At 39.8% G+C, this 27,475-nt stretch overlaps 2 protein-coding genes across 7 annotated transcripts; one reads left to right on the plus strand and one right to left on the minus strand.

Moving 5' to 3' along the window:
- Positions 1-955: 955 nt before the first annotated feature.
- On the plus strand, positions 956-14,568 carry ENPP4 (ectonucleotide pyrophosphatase/phosphodiesterase 4). 5 transcript variants are annotated; one of them, XM_068558328.1, is made up of 4 exons: positions 956-1,179; positions 6,934-7,792; positions 9,011-9,181; positions 9,934-10,241. In XM_068558328.1, exons 2-4 carry the CDS (start codon positions 6,958-6,960, stop codon positions 10,059-10,061), a joined length of 1,134 nt encoding a protein of 377 aa, XP_068414429.1. In that variant the 5' UTR covers positions 956-1,179; positions 6,934-6,957; the 3' UTR covers positions 10,062-10,241. The 5 variants fall into 5 exon arrangements, with proteins under 5 accessions (XP_068414429.1, XP_068414428.1, XP_068414425.1 ...); XM_068558327.1 differs by lacking the exon at positions 9,934-10,241 and adding an exon at positions 11,226-14,568 and having other exon boundaries at positions 957-1,179; XM_068558324.1 differs by lacking the exon at positions 9,934-10,241 and adding an exon at positions 11,223-14,568 and having other exon boundaries at positions 958-1,179.
- A 175-nt stretch (positions 14,569-14,743) lies between these two features.
- On the minus strand, positions 14,744-27,244 carry ENPP5 (ectonucleotide pyrophosphatase/phosphodiesterase family member 5). Of its 2 annotated transcripts, none has more exons than XM_068557230.1 (4): positions 27,179-27,244; positions 24,111-24,974; positions 22,466-22,642; positions 14,744-18,663 (listed from the first exon to the last, which is right to left on the minus strand). In XM_068557230.1, exons 2-4 carry the CDS (start codon positions 24,937-24,939, stop codon positions 18,236-18,238), a joined length of 1,434 nt encoding a protein of 477 aa, XP_068413331.1. In that variant the 5' UTR covers positions 24,940-24,974; positions 27,179-27,244; the 3' UTR covers positions 14,744-18,235. The 2 variants fall into 2 exon arrangements, with proteins under 2 accessions (XP_068413331.1, XP_068413330.1); XM_068557229.1 differs by having other exon boundaries at positions 27,051-27,241.
- Positions 27,245-27,475: the final 231 nt, after the last annotated feature.

Consider the following 27,475-nt stretch of genomic DNA (forward strand, 5'->3'; position numbering starts at 1 on the left):
GTAAGAGGGCCTGTGTTGCAGATGAGGACATGGAGGCTCAAACAGGTGGAGAGACTGGCCCAAGATTGCTCAGCTGCTGAGTGAGGATTCAAACTCAGGTCTGGCAGATCGTAGGGACTGGTCAACGTGGCCTCTGCCACTCCTTCCAGCGCTGGCAGCCCACGGATCTAAGATGCCCCAATTCACCAGTGCACAGGCCAGCCTTGAGCTTTGAGACTGGAATTAACTTCTGAAGGTACAAACTAATAATCAACAGAAAATATCCAGCCCCAAATTGTCTCTGCAGCTGCTTCCAGACTCTGGGGTCTTGGTAATGGCTATACACTAAAGCTCCAGATCCACACGCATGTGTTAAAAAGAAACGCCCATTTCTCAGCTGGTAGCCATTCCTAGTTCCCTACTGCAAGGACCGTGTTTCTGTATTTCTTGCAACCTTACTCATAAACTGCCTAGTACTCAATTCGCGTGTAATACGGTGATCACTTCTCCAGCAACACGGACACATACTGCTTTGGTAGAGCCACACTGTATTTATCCCAACTAACTAGAACTGGCTAAAGCTGCTCTAGACTCGTGCTGGGCCCTGGGGCTGCCAAAGTCGCTTTTCCTGCAGACACCTTACCGCAAGATGCATGTTAACTAGGGGCGAACTGAGAATGGCAGTAAGCCTGAGGCTGGCAATAGCCAGGTGCCCTTTCAGGGGCTCGCTGTGTTTCAGGTCCCGTGAAGGGCACCCAGCCCTGGGACGCTAGAAAATGGGGCGTGGCAGGAGAGTGAAACGAACCTCTCCTACTAGATCCAATTCTATCCCCCCAAGGCCTCTGTCTCCAGGTTGTACCTGAATCCAACCAATCGGAAAGGGAGTTACATCGACCGCGGCTGAGGTGTCCATTCCGAGGACATGTCTCACACTCCGTCGCCCGCTGAGTCGCCGCGAGCAGTAAAACTGTTCCGCAGTCGCGCGCTGGGCAGCGGAGCACCCTCGGAGCACCTCGGGTAGCGCGGAGCTCAGGGAGAAAGGGGCTGTTAACAGCGGGGGGCGCCCAGTAGTGCGCAGGCGCCTCAGGAAGAGCTCGGTCTGGCTCCTGCGCCTTCAGGTCTCCGTCGCTCCCAAGACCCCGGAGCGCCGGGTTCCGCGCGCGCCGGGTTCCGCGCGCTGCAGAGAAGCGGCGGCAGCGGGTGAGTGTGACCCTAGCGTGCCCGGCGTTCCGGAGGGAAATGCCACCCCCTCCCCCGTCCACTAGGGGCTTTGAAAATAGAGGTGGTGAGATCCCCTACCCTTGATACAGACACACACACACACACACATCCCCCTAGCGGACAGCCGCGAGGGACCCCGGAGCGGCCGGGAGGTACCTGGCTGGGGGCGGCGGAGGGCGGGGTGGGAAGAGGAAAGGAAACTGAGCAGGTAGGCGCGGCCTGGGCGGGCGGTGGGGTATGGGGTGGAGGCGGGGGGCGGTGGCGGGACAGAGGTGGAGGCCGAGGGGGCGGGGCCGGCGGGGCGGGCGTTTGATTTTACAGGAACACGGTCCAAGGTATCGATCGACCTGCCTCCGCGTGAGTATTCGATTAGAGTTGATGGGAGTGACACAGGCAAATTTTAAAACGATTTCCTAGAAAACCTAACAAGAAAGGTAACACTGAAGTGCTTTTTATCGGCCGGACACTGTGTTAAGCATTTTACAAACAACGCTTCCTTTTCTGGGCACTGCAACCCTGTGAGATCACAGCGTCCCATTATACAGATGGGGAAAGTCCTGCTCAGAGACGTGAAGCACAGCTAGTGACCACGAGCAGATTCAGGTTTATACCAGCCTTGACTCCACTAGGGTTTTTTCTTTAACCACCAGGCCATCTGGTGGACCCAAGCCGGAAACCTTGCCAGTACTATAGGAAGTCAACTGCTCCTTTTAATATTCCGGTTTTCTTTTCTTTCTTCCTTTTTTCCAGAGGTTGTTCCAAGCTATTTTAAGGAAATTAAACGACTTTAAAAGCAGGGAGGAGATATTTTATAACTAAAATATATAAAATATAAATATCTCCTCCTTGCTTTTAAATTAGCTACAAAATATAATTTGGGAGAAATTTGATGAACACAGAAGAAGTACACAAGGAGTTATTTTGTAGAAAGAAATAATATATGTAGAAAGTAAGATTAAGTGTAGCTGTTTTGAAGATGCCGGAAAAGTTTGTATGTGCTGGAAAATTGAAGAATACTTTAGAATCCTAGAGTTGTTAAGAAATAGAGTCTTTCAGAGAGTAGTTTTAGTTTTTCTTTAGAATATCAAGAAAATTAATAATAATAATCTAGGGAAAATCACCAATGTTATCTATGTGCCTAGACAATGCTATTTTATTTTTCTTTTATTTTGAAGCTGTATAAGAGTTTCATTATAAATAGTATTTGTGAAGTGTTTAGAATAAGGCTTTTGTATTACAGAGCAGCTGGCATGCTAATGGTGGCAAATAGCTCTCACCATATCCTTTAACTGTCACACTCACCCAACTTCAGCTAAGAATGCCAGTGAGAATTGCCCGAGATACATTTCATCCAAGTAAGAAAGTCATCCCAGATGAGGCAGAGTGTGTTTTGGCCCCTGAATTGAAGAAAACTACACACAACTTCTGTTGGGATTATCTGAGTGTAGTTCCGGTGACTCTGCTTTTTTTCCTTCCCTTTGATATCTTTTTGGTTTGAAAAATTACAGAATTTCTCCCAGTGCTTTGTAATATAGCAATTAGTGATTTTTTTTATTCCTTGGAAATACCTGAGAACTTCTCACTGGTGTTTTGTTTATAGCTTAACACTCCTGTTGGAATGAAACAGAATGCAGTAGACATAGATACAGGCACCACTAATGAAAGCAGGAAAAGTTCCGTTCATAGTTTGGAGATTAAAACTAGACTTGTAAACTCGCTGTTACTAGACTTATAAACTTGTTAAGGACCTGAAATTAGTAAGAGTACAGACAGTAAGGCTACGAATTGCTTCCTGAGTTTGGCCAATCCAGGGACTTCATCTTCATCCTGTGTACAAAGAAGAGGTTAGACTAAATTATTTCTAACTACTTTATAGTTTCACAATAGTATCATTCCGCCTGTCACAGTACAGACTTTTTTCCTGACGTAACGGCTTTGTAACTGTGGATAAAAAAGAAACTAAATTTGAGGGCCTACTGTTTAACACTTTATGTATCCGCATTTTACAAACACAGAAACTGAAGCTGGTAGATCTGCCCACAGTCGCTCCTCTACTAAATGTGAGCTCAAGTTCTGGGATCCTTCTGATTTCAGAGCCTCTAATCTTTCCACTTTGTCTGTGCTTCTAAGTCTGAGGACAAGAATCCAGCAGTGTGCTAAGGGGTTAGTGAACCCCAGGGTAAACAGCACATGTGCCTTGACCCTCCTATTCACTCAAGATTTGGGGAAGAAAGATTTTGATTTGTATGTATTTTGTGTGAGAGAGGGGCAGACACAGGTTTTTGTTTTATTGTTTTGCACGTGGGAAATGGGGTAAAACACATTCACGTTAAAAAACTCAGGTCTGTGGTATAGAGTACACATTTCACATAATTTTTGAGGTAAGATGAAACATCAGAGATGTTTCCTGTTTTGTGGCAGGACAATCCAGATGCTTTTAAGATTACAATTTCATTTCTCTCTACTCTTTTTTTTAATATAATGGTTTTACTGAGGTAAAATTCACATACTGTCTAGTTTACTCATTTAAAGTGTACAGTTTTACGAATTGTGCAACCATCACCACAGTCAATTTGAGAACATTTTCATCACCCCAAAAAGAAACCGCATACCCATTAGCATTTACTCCTCATTTCTCTTCAACCCCTTGCTCCAGACAAATCTAATATACTTTCCATCTCTATAGATTTGCCTATCTAGGCATTTCATCTAAATAGAATCATACAATAAGTGATCTTTTGTGACTGCCTTTTTTTACTTAGCACAATGTTTCAAAGGTTTATCCAAGTTATAACATATATTTGCACTTCATTCCTTTTTATTGCCAAATAATATTCCATTGTGTGGATATACCACATCTTATCCATTTATCACTTAAGGACATTTGAGATGTTTCCAGTTCATGGCTCTTACAGATAATGCTGCTGTGATCATATGTGTACAAGTTTTATCGTTGACATGTGTTTTAATTTCTCTGAGGCATATGCCTACTAGTAGATTTTCTGGGTCGTACGGTAACTCTGTTTAAACTTTTGAAGAACTACCAGAATGTTTTCCAAGTGCCTGTACCATTTTCATTCTCACCAGCAGTGTATAAAAGTTCTAGTTTCTCTACATCCTTGCCAACACTTGTTATTATCTTTTTTATTATATCCATCCTAGTGGGTGTGAAGGGGTATCTCACTGTGGTTTTGATTTGTATTTCCCTGATGACTAATGATGTTGAACATATTTTCATGTGCTTATTTGCCATCTCTATATCTGGAGAAATATCTTTTCAGATCCTTTGCTCATTTTTTAATTGGATTATTTAACTTTTATTATTGAGTTGTTACAGTTCTTTATATATTCTAGATATAAATCCTTTATCAGATATATGATTTGCAGATATTGTCTCCCGTTCTGTGGGTTTTCTTTTCTCTCCATGATGTCCTTTGAAACGTAAAAGCTTTCAATTTTGGTGAAGTCCAGTTTATTTATTTATGACTTTCGTCACTTGTGCTTTTGGTGCTGTATCTTAGAAGGCTTTGCCTAACTCAAGGTCATGAAGACTTATTCCTATATTTTCTGCTAAGAGTTTTATAGTTTTAGCTCTTAATCTTGGTCATTTTGAGTTTATTTTTGTACATAGTATGAGCTGAGGGGTCCAAATTCATTCTTTTGCATGTGGATACACAGTTGTCTCGGCACCCCTCTGCTCTCAGAGAAACTCCACTGGAAAAGTTTTAGACATACTGTGACATGATTCCTCAAAGGGCTTAGTTTTAAAAACAATACTTTATGATGTATGGGTCTCAAGCGCAGCATTACAAGAAATTGTGGTGTTGTAGAACAGAGTTCATTCAAGCTCGTCTTTGTTCTTCCAAGATGACAGCCAGATTCATTGTTTTGATTATTTATGCCCCTATTTTGAGTATTTTATGTTTGAAAAGTATAAAGCCCTTGTCCTCTGAAAAATGGCACAGACATAAATTTTGGTGTTATAGACTTTAGCTATATTATTTATTGAATGATTTTTTTTTTTATTGACCTAAGAGAGTATTTGGGCAAAGAATTCATGTGTAGAAAGTAACTTTAAGAGGTTTGGAAGCACAAATTATTACTGAAGAGCTGCTATAGGTCACCTATAGGTCACCTAGATAAATGATTATTGTCTCTGTAGTGCATCTCAGACAGACTGTGACAGCAATGTGTGGTAAAAGGGAATTAAGGTTGGCCATGATTTCTGTAACTGTTTCACAGTAATTTGCACGTGGGTTGTGCCTGGGTAATGGAGGGACTTGAATGCCAGGCAGAGGTGTTTCTGTATAAGCAGGGGGACTTTGAATACTGATTTTATTAAGGAAGTGTCATGGACAGGGCTATTCCTGGGAAGGTTAAGTTGGGAGCGGATGTTGGGTGAGTAAGGGGAAGGTGATCGAGGTAGGAAGGTCAGTTAAGAGATGGAAGGGCTCCGGACAGGAGGCACTGGGGACTTGAAGAAGTGTGGCAGGGGACTTACCTGGCAGTCCAGTGGTTAAGACTCTGCACTTCCAATGCAGAGGGCACAGGTTCAATCCCTGGTCAGGGAACTAAGATCCCACAGGCTTCTTGGCATGGCAAAAAAATTTAAAAATAATAAAAAAAGAAGTACGGCAACAGTGGAGACTCACTCTACCTAAATTACATATCCTATTTTCTTAGGAACCAAAGAAGATAGAGTCTGAAGGCAGGGAGATTTGTTTGGGGAAATCTGTTTTTTTTGTAATCAGTAGATTGTTAAAAAAGAACCAAAAAAATCAGGGAGCGCTCTGAGCCTAGAGTGTTAGGCAGGATAGTTACAGTGGTCCCTCATTATCCGCAGGGAGATTGGTTCCAGGAGCCCCAGCAGATACCAAAATCCGCAGATGCTCAAGACTCTTATATAAAATGGCATAGTACATGAATACAGTCAGCCCTCTGGATTTTCCATCCACGGTTGGTTGAATCCATGGATGTAAAACCCGTGGATATGGAGGGCCAACTGTATGTCTTTGACAGTAAAAAGGAAGTTTAAAAGGGATGTGGTGATGAAATGCATTTCAACAGCTGTTGCATTTCTTCAGAAATTACCGTGGCATCCAAGTTCCTGTAGGCTTTGTCTGTTTGTCAGCCTCCTGTGAATATTGGGCAGGTTCAGATTGAGGTGGGACCTTTTTCTCAAGTAATATTTATTACTTACTCCCCTTTTTCATGCCAGTATTTTTCAGCAGGAACTGATGATGAGCCAGTATGGTAGAGGTTCCACCCCCTATTTCTGTGGATTAAAAGGAGCTATAGGGTACCAGTCATTAAATTAGAAAAATAATTGCCCTCTCTGGAGCCTCTGAAAGCTTGGCGTTATTTCTATTTTGTGCAAAAGGATTGTTTTTGTTTCTTCATTTGTTCTTATTAAACCTTTAGAATAACTTTTGCTGCTGCAAACAAACAAGGCAGCCAATTTGTATGGAGCATAAGAATGGCCCATATCCCCTTTGGAGCATGAAAAACGGGGCAGGACATATAATTGGACAAGTAAAGGCAATTTTTATTTTTTCCCACTTTATTCAGTTATCTTTCAGTAAGTGACGTTATTTAATTTTCAAGTTGATGTAGGTAAAGCTGGTGTATAAAAAGTTTATAAATGTTGGTTTTCTTCTCCTGATGACTAAACTTTTGAAACCTAATCCAACTCAAATAGCATTACTACTTATGTATTGTGTTTTTATGTTTTAGGAACCCTGACTGCCCTTCTTCAGCATGTTCACTATGAAGTTATTGCTGATATTTTTGTTTTCTGGACTTATAACTGGTTGTAGAGGGAACTCTTCCTGTACTTTGCCACCCAAGTTACTACTGGTATCCTTTGATGGCTTCAGAGCTGACTATCTACACAACTATGAATTTCCTCATCTCCAGAATTTTATCAAAGAAGGTGTCTTGGTAGAGCAGGTTAAAAATGTCTTTATCACAAAAACATTTCCAAACCACTACAGCATCGTGACAGGCCTGTATGAAGAAAGCCATGGCATTGTGGCTAATTCCATGTATGATGTCATCACAAAGAAACATTTTTCTGACATTGATGACAAGGATCCTTTTTGGTGGAATGAGGCAGTCCCTATTTGGGTGACCAATCAGCTTCAGGAAAACAGATCAAGTGCTGCTGCTATGTGGCCTGGTACTGACGTGCCCATTCACAATACCACACCTTCCTACTTCATGAATTACAACCCCTCAGTGTCATTTGAGGAGAGACTCAGTAATGTCTCCACGTGGCTGAGCAATTCGAACCCACCCGTCACCTTTGCAACACTCTATTGGGAAGAACCAGACGCAAGTGGCCACAAATACGGCCCTGAAGATAAAGAAAACATGCGCCGAGTGTTGAAAGAAATAGATGACCATATCGGTGAGCTAGTTCACAAACTCAAGGTGTTAGGACTGTGGGAAGATCTTAATGTGATCATTACAAGTGATCATGGGATGACCCAGTGTTCTAAGGACAGGCTGATAAACTTGGATCACTGCGTCGACCCCTCAGACTACACTCTTATAGACTTGACCCCAGTTGCTGCAATACTTCCCAAAATAAGTAAGTAAACTTTTAGCCAAGGAATATTTGAATGGGGCAGTTGATTGAGGAGGAAGGGTTTTGTAAAAGAATGAAGCTCAGACTTTTTATAGTTCACAGCCGTACACTCCTATACTCACTCAGAGTGGGATTATGTTTTTCCCGATGTGTAAGTTTTTAGGCGATTAGCTTAAGGTTCAGGTTCAAACGGATTATTTCTTTGCTTTTTTTTTTTTAAGTTAATTAATTAATTTATTTTTGGCTGCGTTGGGTCTTCGTTGCTGCGCACAGGCTTTCTCTAGTTGCGGCGAGTGGGGGCTACTCTTTGTTGCGGTGCACAGGCTTCTCATTGCAGTGTCTTCTCTTGTTGCGAAGCACGGGCTCTAGGCACGTGGGCTCAGTAGTTGTGACACGCGGGCTCAGTAGTTGTGGCTCGCGGGCTCTAGAGCGCAGGCTCAGTAGTTGTGGCGCACAGGCTTAGTTGCTCCGCGGCATGTGAGGTCTTCCCAGACCAGGGCTCTGAACCCGTGTCCCCTGCATTGGCAGGCGGATTCCCAACCACTGCGCCACCAGGGAAGTCCCTCCTTGCTTTTTGATGTATTTCTTTTTTTTAATTTTTATTTTTTTATTGAAGTATAGTTGATTTATAAGGTTTCTGGTGTACAGCAAGGAAATGCAGTTTTACATATATATATATATATATATATATATATATATATATATATATATATATATTCTTTTTCAGATTCTTTTCCATTATAGGTTATTACAAGATATTGAATATACTTCCCTGTGCTATACAGTAGGTCCTTGTTGATGTATTTCTTACTTATTCACACTAATGGAAAAAGGAAATTTTTATCCTTAAAAAACATCTTGGACTTTTGTGTGAGATATACCTTTCGTCTACTGATCTTAGAGTTAGTAATTAGCAGTAATATGTAATTAGTTTATATTTACTTAGGAAGCTAGATGTGAAATTTGTCCTCTTTGTATAAAAGTCCACCAGGGATAATCACAAAATGAAAAGAGAGATATGTGAATGCTTGGAAAGGGGTGTGTGTGTGTGTGTGTGTCCCCAGCACTGTTACATCATTATTATTGCTCTGTTTTTTTAATGATTAAAGGACTTTAATAGATAACATTGTTCAGGACTTATTTCCAGTTATTCTAGTTAGAAATATTTTTTCCTTATCAGTCAACATGACCTTTTTCCTTTGCTGTTTCCTTTTCTTCCAGACAGAACAAAGGTTTATAACAAACTGAAAATCTGTGACCCTCACATGAATGTTTATCTCAAAGAAGACATTCCTGCCAGGTTTCATTACCAACATAATGATCGAATTCAACCTATTATTTTGGTTGCTGATGAAGGCTGGACAATTGTGCTAAATAAATCATCACCAAAATGTAAGTATTTATTTAGAATTTTTCTTTTGTATCCTAGGGATAAATCACACATTGTGACATTGTTCCATTAACAGGATACTTTGATTTAGAGATGTTCACACAGTATAATTACTTTGATTTTCAACTAGGTGATTCTCAGGTTTTCATCGGAGAGCAATTTTTAGAAACCACAGTTTCATCCTTAGAATAGAAGGTTGGGTCATCTTAAGGATGAAGGAGTAGTTTTACTTTTTTACAAAAACTGCAGTTACTGTCAGTAACTTTCAAGGCTGGTTCTCTTGATTTGTAAAAATAAGAGAGTAGTAAAGAAACAAAATAAAAGAGAGAGAAGTCAAGAAACAAAGTAAAGGGGGAGAGATTAGCTAGTCCAAATTCTTTTTTCTTTTTTTGTGTTAAAAAAAAAAAAATTTGTCCAAGTAACCTTAAGTCTTTCCCCAGTGATGAAATTGTTTACCTGAGTGCTACAGCTAGTTAGAACACTGGGCAAGAACCAGAAAGTATGCAAACAAAAATCGACCAAGTAAACAAAACAGATGGATCAAAATCTCTCCTCAAACTGAAGAAATGTATAGGGGAGAATTACAGGTTTTTACCCATACGGTAAATTCAATTCAAGTACATTTTTCAAAAATCTGATTTTGTAAACCATAGCAGGGGTCAGAAAATTTTTCTGTAAAAAGCCAAATAGTAAACATTTTAGGCTTTGTGGGCCAGCTGGTCTCTGTCTCAACTATTCAATCCTACCTTTATAGTGGGAAAGCAGCCACAGGCAACACGTAAACAAACTGACACGCGGTGTTCCAATGAAGCTTCCTTTACAGAAACAGGCGGAGGGCTAAATTTGGCCAGGTGCTGTAGTCTGCAGATCCCTGATCTATAGCAGTTCAGACGCATCAGGCAAGGATAAGACTGAGGGCCATTAGAGTTTATATATTATTGATACTTATGTTGTATACTAATGATTGAGAACTTGGAAAATACAGAAAAGAGAACGAAAACTATCCATAATCCTTCAAATCAGAAGTACAGACAGATGTTAATTGTGGGCGTTTCCTCCTTCTAATCTTTTTCTCTGTTACATACAAATGCATATTTTTATTATTAAATCATATGGTTTATATTATTCACATTATAATCATATTCATTTATATTACTGAAATCATAATACCTATATATGTTATATTGTGCTTCTTATTGTATTGATCACGTGAATTGTTTTTATTATGAAATATTTCAAACATACGATTAAAGAATATGTAACACTGATACACTCACTACTTAGTCACCTGCACTTCATATGGAAGTAGGAGCTTATTAAATGTAACTGGTCTGCATTAAAAGGCAATATTTTAAAAAATAAAGCGAAAACTTGAGAATCTGGTATTGGAGTGATATCAGGGACCATCAGGTTTCTCTTTGAGTTAGACTTTTACTGGAGTTACAAGTTGGAGTCACCAGGTTAGACTTCCCATTCAAGGCAAGAATCCCTTCTGTTACGTGCTCAGTCCCCTGGCCCTCCAGATGTTGGGGCGTCCATTAGCTGTCAGCAGACCAGTGGTGTATTCCACATCCTATGTCTTGTCCGGGAGCAGCTGACATAGGTCCGGCTGCAGGCTCACTTCCTTGCCACTCACTGGCTTTACTCACTTCTGCTCTCCCCAGTTACTCAGGACCCTCAGGCCGACCAGTCTTTTTATCACCGGTGCTGTTTGCAGTGGGCTTGTGCAAACAGTGCTGGACACTGGCAGGTGAAATACGTGGGGCTGGGACTGAGAGAGAAGCACATCAGGCTGAGAGAGAGTTTTAAAGCCTGAGGTCATGACCGATCAGGAAAAGGTAGGGGGAGTGTGTGTGTGAAATAGGGGACATGGCCGACTTGAAGAAAACAGAAAATTTTACTTCTGGCACCTGTTTGGCCCAACTAATCAGAATTTTAATGGGAATTACACTGGCAAGAATCCAGTGTATTTACACTAGAAGCAAGTTATTTTGTAGTAGAAAAGCTGCTCTTATTTACTAACATCATCTTGTTCTTCTCCAGTAGGTGACCATGGTTATGATAATTCTTTGCCTAGTATGAATCCATTTCTAGCTGCCCACGGTCCTGCATTTCACAAAGGCTACCAACACAGCACCATTAACATTGTGGATATTTATCCAATGATGTGCCACATCCTGGGATTAAAGCCACAGCCCAATAATGGAACCTTTGGCCATACTAAGTGTTTGTTAGTGGACCAGTGGTGCATTAATCTCCCAGAAGCCATAGGAATTGTTATCGGTGCGCTCTTGGTCTTAACCACTCTGACCTGCCTCATCATAATCATGCAGAATAGACTCTCTGGACCCCGGCCATTTTCCCGACTTCAGCTACAAGATGATGATGATGATCCTTTAATTGGGTGACATGTGCTGGGGTTTATACAAAGTGGCTGTGATTAGGACACACCCAAGGAATGGTGTTACAACTATGAAAAAGCATGCTTTGAAAGACGAAGATCTTAGACCAAGCATGCTACAATTATTTTGTTTTTCCTTGTGTTTTGTTTTGCAGCATTAGCTAATACATAAAACTCTGACCATAGAAAAAATTGCTAGTAAATCATTAGTTAACACCAACTGTTTCCCTAACTAGAAAGGTTTTTTTTTAAGAAAAATACTGCCTTTGCCTTTTTTTTGCAATGAAGATTAGACACATCTTTAGATGAAAATATGCAAAAATTTAGTGGGTATGCTTTTTGAATAAATTTTTACATTTGTAAATTATACAACAGAAATCTTTATAAAATGTGTGGATTTTGTGTATCAGGAAGGAAAAGTTTCCTATATTTTTATATGTACCTTTAATAGAGTTTGTATCCCAAGTAAACCCTTGAGGTAGGAAATTCTCTGTGATGGTTAATTAAAATGGATCAAGCAGGCAGAAAAGATCTAGCATATGAAGAAATTATTTTAAGAAAAACTATTATAAAAAACAAGCAAAGACCCCATGATACAAAGCCTAAGTCTTCTTCACCAGTGTGTCTTTGTTAAGACCCTTAAGCTATTGAAGCCTCAAAAGTTAAACCTTTTGAAGAGTATTGCTAAGAAGAAATTAAGAAAATAGGGAAAAGTGGTTTTCTCACTTTGTACTCAATGCCTTTGTGTAAGTTATTTAGTTGTGTGTATGTACGTGCCAGAGTGTTGCATGTATGGGTGTACAGATTTTGTGTGACTTACAGCAGGTGGTGGGAGGTGAGTGGCCTGGGGGCAGGCTCCCACATCCCCATAGAACCCAGCTCTCAGGAAAGGTTATAATTGCACTTCATTTTCGTGTACTTTCTTCTCACAAGGTAAAATCATAATTTTTAAAAATTCATTAATTTTTGTTACCATTTTTAACTTTCTCATGTTGTTTTTTGTAACCAGAGGTCTCCAGATGCTGCCGAGAAATGTATGACCTGACTACAAATCTGGTTTTGATTGGGTCAGAATGAGGAAAAGAGATTTTTCTATTTACCTTTGGGAATTTTATGCCTTACTTTTTAGGCTATAGGGTAGCTAAATTTAAAATGGAATTTAGTATTTTTTGATCTTTTACATGAATCATATGTTAAGTGGCTGAATAAACTCTCAGGACTCTTGTTAACCTTCAGTAGCCTGAATGCTGCCTCTGCTTTTTTCTCCCATATTTGATTCATAGAAATAACCACTCTGCTCATATTTTTTAAAACATACTTGTTTAGAGCGAAGGATTTGTTGTGAATAACTGTTATCCTAGCTTTGCTAAGTGGTATCTTCTAACAATCAGAATTAGTAGGAAGAAACTGAATTATGGCAGACGAGATTCCATCTATTAGAGGAAAAACTGGGTTCAAGAACCATTCATCAGCAGCTGAGGCAAGCAATTAATATTACTAGTGCGATCTTTAAAGTTTTGACAATATAAAATAAACTAGGGAACTGTTTTACAGATACAAAGATAATCTACAGTAAATATGCAGCCCACTTAAATGCTGATTATCTGTGGTGGTCAAGAACAGTGGTGCCAGTCATCAAACATATAATTCATCCTGTGGTCACTGCTGATCTCCTGATCCTGGTATTTGGTGCCTGTTGTACCTGGGGTTCTTGAGAAGCATTTCCACACCCTGCGTGAATAGTCCATGCATGCAGTCGTAGGTGACCGTATTAAGAACAGCATAATAAATAAATAAAACCACCAGGACTCATTTTGCTTTTTTGACAGATTTTATTTCTGATGTTTTTGCCTCACATAAAAGTTATCCTAAAGGTTAATAGTTGATCTGAACAAAATAATAGAAAAATTTCTTTCTACTTCCATTTCCATTTTAAAAAAAAAAAAAAAAAGGACAGGAGAACAGTCACAGTTAAAGCAGTGAGCATTTTTTTGAAATGTCTAAAATACTAATTGAGGAGAGCTTGGTCTTTGCAGTGGTGTGAGCTTTAGTGGTTGTACTGGCTTGATCGGCAGTTACGAGTTTCAGAAATCGGCCCATAGCATCCAACCTGTGAGTGGATTTTATGGAGGATGGAATAGGAAGGGACGCCCCATCAGTGTCTCAGCCCTTTGAACAGAAGACCTATTTGTCTTGTTCTTTATTCCATTCTCAAAATACTAACTTGGATTAAAATTGTAAATGTTTTATGTATATGTTGATGGGACAAGAAGAGTATTTATTTAATCGAAGAGACGTTTATATATTATTATATTGAACTTTATGTTAATTCAGTTGTATCTTTAAAAATGATCACTTAAAGCCAATGACCCCTCTAGTACACTGAGAAAATATTTCAGTAAAGCCAGCCTTTTTCACTTGGTGTGTATTTTGTTAAATAATTGACTAATATGCTTCTGTGTTTTCTGGGTGGTAGAAAGTATTTGGCTCCAGGAAAGATTTAACTGTTTATGACAACAATACTCAAAGGTAATAGGAAAACCTTTTAGTAAGTTTGTTAATTCAGTGAGTGAATTCAGAATAAGTACATTTACTTATGTAAATGTAGGGACAGTTCTGCTGCTATTATTAATGTGCAAGTTCTTCTGGTAAACAGCAATAGAATAAAAACTATTTCAATGCTCTGTACCACTGGTTTTGTGTTATTGTTCCATTAAGCTTGGTATAAGAATTGATAGATACTTGGAACATTAAAGGATTAAAAAAACCTTTGCCTTGTTCTTGGGTATTTCGTTCTCTTGCCCATATCTGGTAAGCTTTAAGGATAATTGCATTTAATACCTTTTACTTGGAGGTTTTTACTTCATTGTGAGTATATAAAGCTACAAATGAAGGACAAAGGTGAGATGGGAAATGTGTATTTATTGTAAATTCCTAAAATACTATGTAAATAAATGACATGAGTGTGCTTTAAAGAAATTTGTGTGTAGTGCCTTAAGTTAAATATATTTTGACCATATTGCTTGAATTCATAGTTATGACTTTGTTATGATTTTTAAAATTTTATGTGAATAAAATCTACCAAAACATTTTAACCATAATTATTCAATATACAATGTGATGTCATTGATGATTTTTTAATTTGTCACCTTCTCGCCAAATATACATCCTGTGATAGATGTTGACATGACTTAGTAATACTGCAAAATCCACCTAGGCATTCATTACAATTTTTTTAAAACCAGGATTAAGTTTGTAACATTTAACCAAATTTTTAAAGCAGTGTATAAATATGCAATCCAACATAAGGACATCACTGGAAGGAAAGCCAAGATAAATTTTGCAGAGTTTCTAGAACTATAATTTATTGACTTACAGTAGACAGGAAGAAGTTTGAAAAAAGGTGATTACAAAACACTTGGGGTGAGGGCGGGATTACAGTATTTAAACTTTGTTTTGTACATAGCCAGAGTATTTAATGTCTTTTCTAATATAGATTCAACAAAGTTTCCTCTAATAGAGCAGTGATTAATTTCCTATTTTGACATTCACTGAATACTTCTAGGAACTGTGGGAAAACAAAAAAAAAAAGGCACTTTACTTTGGAAGAGAGTTCTGTAGCATTTCAAAAGTGGAAAAACTTTATACTAACAAATTACTTTTGTCTACTCATGGTTTAACTCCTGGGCTAAGATCCTTGGATCCAGAACCATTTCCTAGGCCCTGTGCTTCCTGAAGTTTGGATGCCAGATTTACTGAATAAAATTGATTCCAATAGAGAAAGAAAATTAAAACCAATTTCTTAATTAAAGATTGAGAAAGTTATAAACTATTCTACAAAAAAGTTTCAGGCCCCCAAAGCAATGATCTTTTTTAGTGCCCCTTGGTTGGGTTTGATTATCCCTGTTATATTTGCTTCATTAAACTAGTGTTGTAGAAAAAAATGCATGAGTTTTTGAGGTGAATATAACATTGATATCAAACCTGATAAAAACAGCATCAAAAAAAACTATAGATTTTCTAGAAATAGGTTCTTGTAAGAAACTGAAACTAATAATAGAATTGATCCTAATTTTACTTAAGAGGACAGAAAGCATTTTGAAAAGCAATTTTCAACTTAAATAGCAGGTGGCAAAGGGAGAAGAAATTGCAAAATACATGCTGAACAAGAAAAATCGTATCAACTAATCAACTTCAAAATAGCCGACAGAGGATGTAAAGCAAACATGTCAGTGTTGTGACAGGGGGGATTCCATGCTCAGAACTTTTAAAAGTTCTTACTTACAGCTAGGAAGATTAGCTGGTCTACATGTTATTTCTATGTGCTAATTTGTGTTGACTGCATACAAAGTTTGACCACAGACATGCAGATAAAACCAAAACAACAATGAAACTATCGAAAAATGATGAGTGACTAGATATTTCCCCAGCAAAGTTTAAAATTTTATTTTCCTTCAGGTAAACTCTCCTGCTGATATTTTACAGGAAAATAAGTACCTGTAGATAAAGGAAACCATTCAATAATCAAATCTTCGTATCAGAATTTTAATGATTTCATCAGTGTTACAGAATCTACTCTCTTCTTACTACTAAGGTAATAGCACCCTCTAAAATGAATTTAATGCAACAATTAGTTTAAATATACAGATAGCACTTGAATAATAATGCTTTTAAATAGACCAATTTCATCTTTCAGTCATTAGATTGGCATCTCAATAACGCAGATAAGTTCATCACTACAAAGCAAGCCAACACGAGTGGTCACACGTAAAATGTCTAATCCAGAGTTCAGACCTCTTGAGGAGTTTGGTATCTACCATCTCACTTCTCAGCTTTTTAATCTATAGTACATTTCCAGCGATTCCATTCTATCCCATTTAGAGGTTGTATTAATGACATGAGAATTAAGTGCTAACATTGTTTACTGGTATCATCATTTAAAAATAATTCATTCACCTGATTTTAGGAAGCACTTCAATTATATTTTTCACTATGCCACTTTTGTTCTTTACATCTAGTTTATCCTTTCTGGAATACATTTACCACTTTACCTACTTTTAGCGAGTTGGTGCATAAATATACACAAAATCACAGTATTTTCTATGGGCCACGTGTCTATAAACTGGTTTCTATTTTCTTCAAGGAAAGCTATTCTTTCCAGGGCTTCCTCTTTCCTCTAAGAAACCATAGGTAACACTACCCTCTCCCTAACCAGCCTACTTAAGAGATCTAAGGCACAGCTTTCCATGGTGGGATTGGGGAGCTGAGATGACCAGGCAGGTGAAAAAACCTACCCAGGAGGTAAAGTCTATTTGTGAACCTGGATTCATCTTTGATTCCACTGAGCATTTGGTGAGTGGATATTCAGATATTTCAGGAAACAAGGCTATAATCTCAGCTCCTCTTGTTTCAATTACCTGTTACCTCTAGGAGTTTCACTATTTTTTGCCACCAGGCACCCTTTAGCATTGTCCTGGGTACGTTGCAAACAACAATGGTCCTGCCTAATTTTTTTCCCCGAGTTTCTTTCTAATTTTTTTTCCCCCAAGCTCCACACGGTTCTTTTCAAGGATTGCGTGGCCTACATTTTCCCTAATGTAGTTTGTGCTCTCTTGCAATTCTGGACCTTCAAATGCTGAAATAGAAAAGATGCTTGTGCTCTGTCACTACAGATTACCAGAAAGAAAACATTGTTTTATCTAATCTGATTTTTTAATGCGATTAATAGTGATTTAGTTTTCAAGGAAGCAAATAATTACAGAGCAAGAGAAAATATTGCGGAGATGGTGCTACTCAGACCAGTGCTAGACTCGAGAGGAAAGAAACGTATATTCATGGTGTGTTTTTTTTTTTTTTTTCAAGCCTACAGAGTAGAGGTCTCACGGTGTCTTACTATTAAAATCAAACTAAAATGACTAATTAGGAAACAGCAATAATGAATTTCACGATGGAAACAACATACCTGGAATGAATCCGTCAGTATTTGGATCTCTTTTTTGGGGGAAAAATAAAATGAAAACCCATGTCCATTGGAAAGAAATATGACAAGGAGTGCCCACAGGTGCACCCTGCTGTTGGGAATGCATCTCTCCAAAATTCAATGTTCCAAGGTCATCACATTTCATTTTTCAACAGTTTTCACCTTCTTCATGTTCTCCCAATTTAGGAAGATAGATAGATTTCTACAGTATTCAGGAATTATTAGAAATTTCATTCCATTTGAAGAAGGAATAACAGGTATTCTGGGACATGGGTGCAAAAGTTGGCTTTTTCAACCGAGTTCTCAGACGTAATTGTCAATAAAGTGCATTTCACATAAACGTACCCATTAGGAGAGTAATTTAAAGTGCAATATGTAAAGTACTTCAAATAGTGCAAAGTTGTTAAATATATACATTGTACGTGCCAAGTCCAAATAAAGCAGGATCTTACCTACCAGAAGCCAGAGAGGACAATGGAAACATACTTCCCCATCTTTCATCCTTTGCAGGTATGTGTATTTTGGTCCATGTGCATGAGTGTGTGTGTGTGTATGACTGCCTCTGCATACGTACGTAACTGCTTAATGGTCTGTGCAAATGTTTGAAGCTGGTTTCCTAGAATTTGAAACCTTTAAACACTGACATAACTATGCAATCTCCACATCAAAGGAGCATTAGGCTTGTAATAATGGTTGAGATATTTCAGCCTGAAAATCTGGTAAGGCAGGTATTTGACTGCGAATTAAATGTTTAATGAAAATTATTAAAAACACAATAACTATAATGCTACCGAGAGAGACCCCTATGAAAGAAGCGTATGGCTCCTCTTGTTCATTTTCTCTTGGTTTGACACTACCATGGAGGAGAGGAGGGCTCCGTGTATAAGGACTCGCTCTTGGAGTTGGTGAACTCAGCAGATCCTGGACGTTCCTGAGTGATCCGTTGTGTGGCACTGCAGTGATATTGAGGAGGTGGCAGAGCAGGGGGTACAGATCTGTTGAGTTCATGGCTTCTTTTGTGAAATTCTTTCGGAAGGCAGGACCGTGGGCTAAAAATATGGGATGCATTTCTGCTAATGCATTATCATACCCGTGGTTGCCTACTGTGAAGATAAAATGCATGAACAAGTTAGCCAACCAGATGGTATTAAAATGGAAATAATTGTATCATCAAATTGTGAACTTAAATGCAAATGTTATCTAATTTGACTTTTAAATAAAAGGATCTTTTACAAATAATCTCTGCTGTTGTCAACACCACCATTCACTTCAGGAAACGAAAAGTCAAATGATCACAAATCTTTCTCTCCAGGCAACACTACCTTCAGCAGCACAGGAAGAAGGGGAAAGAGCAAAGCTGAGGCAAGTCAGGGGAACATGAAAGTGATATTTTTTTTCGTGGCAGGTAAACTAATATTCAACACATACTTGTTAGGTACCTACTATGTTCCAGCTTGTTCTAAAGATAAAGGGATAAAGGTGCTCTTAGTCATGAAGCCAATAAATTCATAATTACCAATAAAAGGAGTAAAATAATAAAGGAAAACAAAAGACACCACAAAAATCAAATTTCTAGTTACAGTTACAATCTGCTACCAAAAAAGTCAGGACTTGTGGGTAAAATCTTGACTTTGGTGGTTCAGATCAGGATCCAACTTAGCGTTGCATGCTTTCGTGTGGCTACAAAGAAGTAAAAACTTTAGGAGTCTCCTGACTTATCAAGTCAGAAGATGATACAAAATTGAAGGATGAAAACTCCTGCATAATAAAAGCTGCCTTTTATTTTTATTATGTTTTTGAATTTTATTTTATTTATTTTTTTATACAGCAGGTTCTTATTAGTTATCCATTTTATACATATTAGTGTATACATGTCAGTCCCAATCTCCCAATTCATCCCACCACCACCACCCCCGCCCCCCGCCCCGCCGCTTTCCCCCCTTGGTGTCCATACGTTTGTTCTCTACATCTGTGTCTCTATTTCTGCCAAAAGCTGCCTTTTAAAGGCATGTGCGTCTAGCATAATATCAGGGTGCTACTGCTGATGAGATGGCAACCAAAGAAAACTGAAAGGCTTTATTTTTAAAGGTGGTGAGAAGGACTAGCAAATTAGCCTCTACTGCTTGTGTTTGCTACCAGGAAATATGCAATGAGAACACAGCATTGCAAAAAAGAAAATCCTAAATTAATTCCCCTGAGAGTCATCTCCTCAAAGTAATTCCAAATCTGCCTGGCAAAATCCATCTAAAGAAGTCATTCTTAGTGCCATGATTCTTTTGAGTTTATTATTCAAGTGAAAATAACGCTGGATTTATAAATCACTAGGAATCATCTGACGGGACTGTGCTAGTCTAGTTAATTAATCGATAGTAACCTTGGGAAATGTGCCATTATATAATTTGTAATTGATTGGATGACTGCTGTGCTCATGTCTATGAAAAGTTGGATCTAGACTCTAATCATGAAGGCAAAGATCAATCATATCACACTTCTTACTAGAAAATCAGATTTGAAGTGAACTCATTATGACTTAGAAAACTTTTCCCATGAAGAGGGACTTTGTTTCATAGTGGTAGCCCCTACAATAAATGCTGGATCCAGTAGACAGTATTTAATAATGGATGCCTAAGGGCAGAGGTTCTCAAACTTGAATCTCAAACTTGAGACCCCGGGGTAGGGGGATGGGTGCAGGTAAAAACAAAGATCGCTGGGCTCTACCCTCACAGTTTCTAGTTCAGTAGATCTGGGTTGGGCCCAAGAATCTGCATTTCTAACAAGTTCCCAGGTGATTTGGATGCTGCTGGTCCAGGGAACACACTTTGAGAACCACTGCTTTTGGACATTAGGGCTGAATTCTCTTATTGAACTCAGGCTGAGAAGGACTGTAGTAGCCAGTACTTAATTATTTGTTGAATAAATAATTATGTTGAACATCATGTAACAGAAATAGGAGCACTATTAAGGTTTTCTGCTCAAAATAGGTGTGACTCATCTAGTATGTGTAGTTCACCAAACCAAAATTTCAAGAGAGCCACTTACATTTATGTTAATTGTAAATTGTAATTCAATCTCCTCAGAGATAGCAGTTCTTTTTTGAGCAACCCCTCTAACATAAGAACTACCTGCACAATACATGAAAACCTGAACATATAAAGGTGGCAACTATTCTCCTGGCCAAGGAAATTACTTTTAAAGGCCTTCTTAAAACAGCTCTCCTGGCCTGATTAAATATTGGTTTACAGATTATTATCTATATGTAAAACCTGTTTTCAGGACCAGAACCCATGTACCTGTATGCATCTGCCAATATGACTTACATATGCTCTACAAATGCCACGGCCAGGCAACTGCTTTTCTCTTTATCAATAAACATGATGGGAACCCAATTCTAGCTAAAGGGACATTTTGTTCATATCTTATATGTATCAAGGACCAGTGCCTAAAAGAACATTTCTAGATAGTGTTGACACCATGTGCTTGCTTCAACATTCAAGTAACAGAATGCAAACAACTCCCAGTGAATTGATCGGTAGTGCATGTTAATAGCTCTATCAGCTGGGAAAGTGGAACCCATCCAAGAGAGAGAATTTCAGATGGGGGCTAGTTACAAAAGTGCTGAAGCTCAGAAGCAAACATGGGATGGCAAGGTTACCCAGCGAGTAGAACAGTGGGAACGTCCCATGGCCCCCAGGGCTGGAGGGACAGAAGGAAGAGGTAGTGTCCCCAGAACCCCAAAGGCAGGACTACCCAGTAGGCACTGAGGCCATAGAGCAGGAAGTCGTCCAGAGCTGGGATCACAGAGGACATGAAGTCACTGTTAGAGACACAGCCTGGGGCAGAGAGAGTAGGGGAAAAATACCCTGGCTTTCTCCCAAACTCCAGCCTTCCACGCTCCTGCAAAGGTCCTCTATTGACCAAACTGAACCAGAAACCAGTTCGCAAAGGAGCCTGGGAAATTTAGTCTGTAGGGATCTGTCACTGCTGATACAAAGCAGAGCAGGGTAAGGGCAGGGAGTTTGAGAGCAAATATGCAAATAACAGGCAAAATAAAAATGAGTGAAATCCTGTGGATGACTTTTCCATTTGACTAACTTGTTAAAAGCTATATGAGAAGGGAAAACTACACTTAAGGATAGCAGGGGGACCTCCCTGGTGGTCCAGTGGTTAAGACTCTGCGCTTCCAGTGCAGAGGGTGCGGGTTCGATCCCCGAACGGGGAGCTAAGATCCCACAAGCTGCGTGGTGTGGCCAAAAAATAAATTAAAAAAAAAAAAAGGATAGCAGGAAGCTCTTTATTTTGCATGCTTTAATTTTAAATAGGATTTACATTATATTCTAAATTTATTCAATGGAAATATCTCCAAAATTATACCACTAGGTATTTTTCATTAGAAAAATATATCTTGATATATTTTTATCCATGCCAATATGCACTTCTTTTTAGAAATGTTTCCAAGGTGTAAAGCAAAGCTGGCTTATATTTGGTAGAGCCAGAAGCACAAAAGAAACTAGAAAGCTAACAACTGAAAAGAAAAGTAGAGATTAAACTCTTTTGAAATCAGAGTATAAAACAGATGGCAGAAAATGATTCAATTTATAAAATTCAGTTAGGTTTTCCTCTGGAACATAATGGTTATAATAAGCAGTACAGGGCACTGTGCTTATCTTTGGTCTGAAGGCTTCAAGAGAAGTAAATGTTCCACTTTTAGGAGGTTACCTCATTTTAAAGCCCCAATAAATCTTTATTGGGATCTTTATTGGATCTTTATTTAGCTATTAATGTGTGACACTAGCTAGTTATTCGATCGATAAACAGACTGTTGAATACGGCAGAAACAACTCCCACTTAGCCTCCACTTTAGCAGACAACGATGCAGAATGGGGAGAAATACTATAACATACTCACACAGAAAGTCATCTGACTTATTCCGTAAAATATACCACCCTTCGTCAGCCACTGCGAGAACTGGCTGAATTCGACTGTTGTATTTGTAATGCCATCTTTCTGGAATCTCTTCTTTTTTGTAAACAGTCAGATTAGGATGAGCATGAGCTAGTGCTTCATAGACCTCATCAAATTTGCCTAAAAGAGAAGGATGAGGAGAGGCAGTCAGAACAAGACACTCACTGCTACAGCCAAAGAAACAACCATGGCAACAGAGGTCAATCAACGCAGACATGCTACTGACGTAGACAGCCAGCAAGTTCAAGGTAATGAAGCCTCGCCAGACACTTTAGAACTCCCACCCCCTTTGAGGAAATAATCTTGTGGGGGAAACTGAGAAATAATCTTCTCTTAAAGTAAATTCACCTTAAGAGAAGACATTTTATAGAACCAGAAATCTCTAATCCCTAAAGATTAAATACACACACACACACACAGGTACTAATTGGTGGCACAAAGTAAAATGTCAAGGGCACTGCAACATCCAAACAGAACCAAAGAGCTAAGTTCTGGTAGTTCTGAGTACAGAGATAGAGAATCTCAAGACAAGAAAATTCGGTAAGTGGAGGGTGAGGGTTGGTCAAACGTTCTTTGAAACCCTGGAGGCGTTGCAGAAGTACTCCCTGTAACTTCAAACGCAGTAAACCTGGGCAATATCTTTAATCCTTTTCTTGTTTTTCAAATCCATTTGTTGGGGCTTCCTCCCTGCCAACAAGGGAACACCATACCAACTTGATCAGGGGAACCGAAGGGTTAATGCAATTTTCTTAAGCACAAAAGATTGCTATTTTGTATTGAATTGATAGAAATGTTTGTGTGCAGCTGCACGTGCCTATTTTAACATTCACTGTTTCTTATGATCCTCTTAATTCCCCTGCGAGGGATCTAACTCTCATTTGTGAGTTCTTCAGCTTTTCAAGATCTGTTTTCTCATTTCATACCTAGACTAACCCCAGGAGGTGATAAAACAAAAGTCAGGAGTGCAAGTCTGCGTCTTGCTCTGCACTTACTTTTTGACCTGGGGATGTTAAACCTTTTGAGTTTGTTCACCTATCTTTAAAACAGAAATAATGAGAGACAGAGTTGGTGTGAGGCTTCGAGGAGAGGTTTGTAAAAAGTTTGAGGTACTGTTACTTCTTCCCCTGTTTACAGATAAGAAAACTAAATCTCAGGATGACCAAAACTCTCTCCTTCCTGTACCCCACTGCTTTCCTATTAAGCAGGTCCTAACTAAGGATCCATTGAAGGCTTTAGGGCTTCCATAAAATCACTGTAACTGCAGGCACATTTTGTATATATCTTCCCATCTCAATTTCTCTGAGAATGGAGGTTGTAGCTTTCACCATATCCAATGACTCCAAAATGGTTAAATGCGACTACCATAAATACATAGAGACAGCATCAGTTTTAACATTCTAGCAAAAAGTGAAAAATCAGACTCTGAGAAAAGAGAGAGTTTGTCTTTTCAGAGACTAAGGATTAAATCCCAGAATATTACCATGACAAAGGCAAGCACACTTGAAAGACACAGAAACAAAAATCCCCCACTCAATCACACTGGGCACAGGCAGACCCGGCCCCAGACCACCAGTCTGTTCAGACTTACCTTCTTTGGGCAAGACGGCTGCCACCGGCGATTGGTCAATCAGGGTATAGTGGTCTTTATCCAGATACTGGTCAAGCTCTATGATCCTTTCCTCAGAACACTGCGTCATTCCGTGATCACTTGTGATGATTAGGTTCAGAATGTTCCACAACTTTGCCTTTTTCAGCATTCGTATGAGATACCCTAACTTCTGGTCAATATCTGAAATGACAGGCCCCATGAGTGGGCTGTCTGGTCCCAAATGGTGGCCCATGTCATCAGGTTCTTCCCAATAGAGAAGACCAAGATTGATGGGCTCTTTCGATGTAAACCATTCGATAATTTTGGCAACTCTCTCTTCAAATGAAACAGACTCATTGTAAGGCATATAGTAAGTAGGAAAGCTTTTATGTATTTTGACATCTGTTCCGGGCCACATGGCTGCACCACTCGTATGTCCTGCCCTCTGATTTGTGATCCATATGGGCGTCGCTTCTTCCCAAAACTCAGAATCATAAATGTTCATATTATCCAAGGAGAAAGATTTGTTCAGAACAGGATCAAACATGTCATTTGCCACAATGCCATGATTCTCGGCAAAGAGGCCAGTTACCAAAGTATAATGGTTAGGGTAGGTCTTTGTAATAAAAATATTAGTAACTTGCTTCACGTGGACACCATATTTTATAACATGATGAAAATGGGGTGTTGGAACTCTGTATAAGTAATCCCAACGTAATCCATCAAATGAAACTAGTAGAACCTTTGGCTGGTCTGGTTGGAGAGAAAATGTAATTGAAAGTGTCAATGCAGCAAGTATGAAGGACACCCAGAGAAGTTTTGAAGTCATTTTCAAAGTACTTGATCAGTTCAGTGTAAGATAATCTGTTTAAGAAACACATAGAAGTTAATGGCAATACTTTTGTTTTGTATACTTCACCCAAAATGGAGAGGGATGGTGCTTAGTAATCCCAGTTATATCATAAATCACAGCCTGGAAGGATTATGCTGCAGAACTTCGTCTAGAGACCTGGGGCTCCCTGTATAAATAAAGCTAAAAATTACATTTGCATTTTAGAAACTGTTTTAGTTTCCAAGAATTTATTGAAACATTCCTCAAAGAAATTATTTAAATAAGCTCCTCAAATATCATTTTAAAAGATGATATAATTTACATACAACTTTTCAGAAACATTTTCAGGTTGCCTCAGACTTCTGACTCCTGGTCAGAAACATTTATACAGTCAAATACCTGTGGGTATATTTATCATTATGGTTAGATGGGCTACAGGAACATAGCAACAAGCAAATTTGCACTAGCAAATTCAAAACTAATACTTTTTTAAAGTACATGTGTACACCTCTGTTTTTCAAAGGCAAGGCCTTATGTCTGGTCCATCATGGTAAGAGATGTGAGAGATGTCATGAGAGAGAGGAGAAAATAGATTAACTTGGTATCCTGAAGTGACAAAATTTGTGACATCCAAATATATTTGTGAAATGTAATTTGCATTCATGTATTAATAATCAAAGCATAGCCTTCTTTAAACAAAACATTTAGATTCTGAACTAAGTATAAACTGAAACATAATTCTAAAATTTGATGTTGACCTTCCTAATCTTAAAATTCATCAACATTTAATCTTATCAGTGACGTGTGTAGAAAAGGCACTTCCCAGGATTAAATAATCTCTTGGGATCAACGTTGTTGTTATTGTCGTTGGTAATCTGCCTATACTTCTAAAAAGTTTTTATTCTATTCAAGAAAGTTAATAAGAGATAATACGAAAAAACAATACATATGTAAATTTGGTCAGTTCCCATTGGGTTTGCAAATCCAGTAAGGATCTTTTGTTCTCTCCCTCTGCTGTCCATTCTTGCATGCAGGTATTTATAAGCCCACCGAAACCTGGATCTAACCGTATTTTGTGCCAAGAAATCTCTTGAGGGACTTCCCTGGTGGTGCAGTGGTTAAGAATCCGCCTGCCAATGCAGGGGACACGGGTTCGATCCCTGGTCCAGGAAGATCCCACATGCCGCAGAGCAGCTAAGCCCGTGCGCCACAACTACTGAGCCTCTAGAGCCCGTGAGCCACAACTACTGAAGCCCGCACGCCTACAGCCCGTGCTCCGCAACAAGAGAAGCCACTGCAATGAGAAGCCCGCGCACAGCAACAAAGAGTAGCCCCCGCTCGCAGCAACTACAGAAAGCCTGCGGCGCACAGCAACAAAGACTCAACGCGGCCCCAAATTAAATAAATAAATAGATAGATAGATAAATTGATATTAAAAAAAGCAATCGAATTCAGCTTTTGACATTTTCCTCTATTTTAATAAATTAATTCAGTAACTGTGGTAAGCAGGAAAGAACTGCTTTCCTGGGACAAACGAAAACAAACAAAGGCTAAGTGTTGCCTCAAGCTTAGGAATGTTTGGTAAGAGGAACCAACATCATCACATCGATGACATAAAGCAACAAACTGGGAAGTGGGGGTAGGGATGGAAGAAGATCTGATTTCTTTCTTCTCCACGCACAAAATGCTGCACTGCGCCGTGGAATCCCTAGTTCTGGGTCCAGATTTCACTGAGCTGCTTTCCAATTCCTCCTCCCCTCCAACCCTTCCCCCACAGACAGCCTTGGAAATCTGGAGGGACGGGGCGCCAAGAAACGAGAGGGAGGAAACTGAAGGAGGAGTAGGTGTGTGTAGAGCGAATATACATCAAGAGGAGGGTGATACATCGCCCCATCTTCTTCACCGGGATTCCATCCTAGCTCCTGGAAGGATCTCGGGGTAGGGTACGTTCCCAATTCGCAAACCTCCCGCCCACCGAGGCTGGCAGATGCCCTAACGTGGGCTCTGTGTATGTGTGCAGTGGAAACGGGTGGGAGGGTAGTTTGGGGGGCCCGCAGGAGGCGGGTGGGTCCCCGGCAGGCCAGCCTCCCACACTCCCGGACTCTTACCCTCGCGGCGATCCGCTCAGTCCGCATCTGCTTGGGGCAATGGGAGGGAGGGCCTGGAGGGGGCTCCCTCCCGCAGACCGGGGGCAATAGCGGGGAGGCGGCGGCGGCAAGGGGCGCCCCCAACGAACCTGCAGTCCCTGACCTTTAAGCCACCTCAGCGCAGAGCACCTGACCAGCACCGCAGGCCCGCCTCAGGCCCCGCCTCTTGGCTCCCATTGGCTACAGCTCCCATTGGCTATAGTTCCTGCTGGGGTTGCGGAGCAAAAGCCGGGCTCCTGGGATCGCTGTCCCGCCTGTCAATCAGCGGGAGCGGGGCGGGCTCTGGGGGGTTCGGAAGATGGATGGGGCGGGAGCAAGGGGAGGCGTGGACCCGGCCGGGAGGCCCGGGGGCGGGGAGGCGAAGGCGCCGGGCGCTCGCCAAGGTC

Source organism: Eschrichtius robustus, chromosome 12, assembly GCF_028021215.1.
Source record: "Eschrichtius robustus isolate mEscRob2 chromosome 12, mEscRob2.pri, whole genome shotgun sequence".
NCBI lineage: Eukaryota > Metazoa > Chordata > Mammalia > Artiodactyla > Eschrichtiidae > Eschrichtius > Eschrichtius robustus.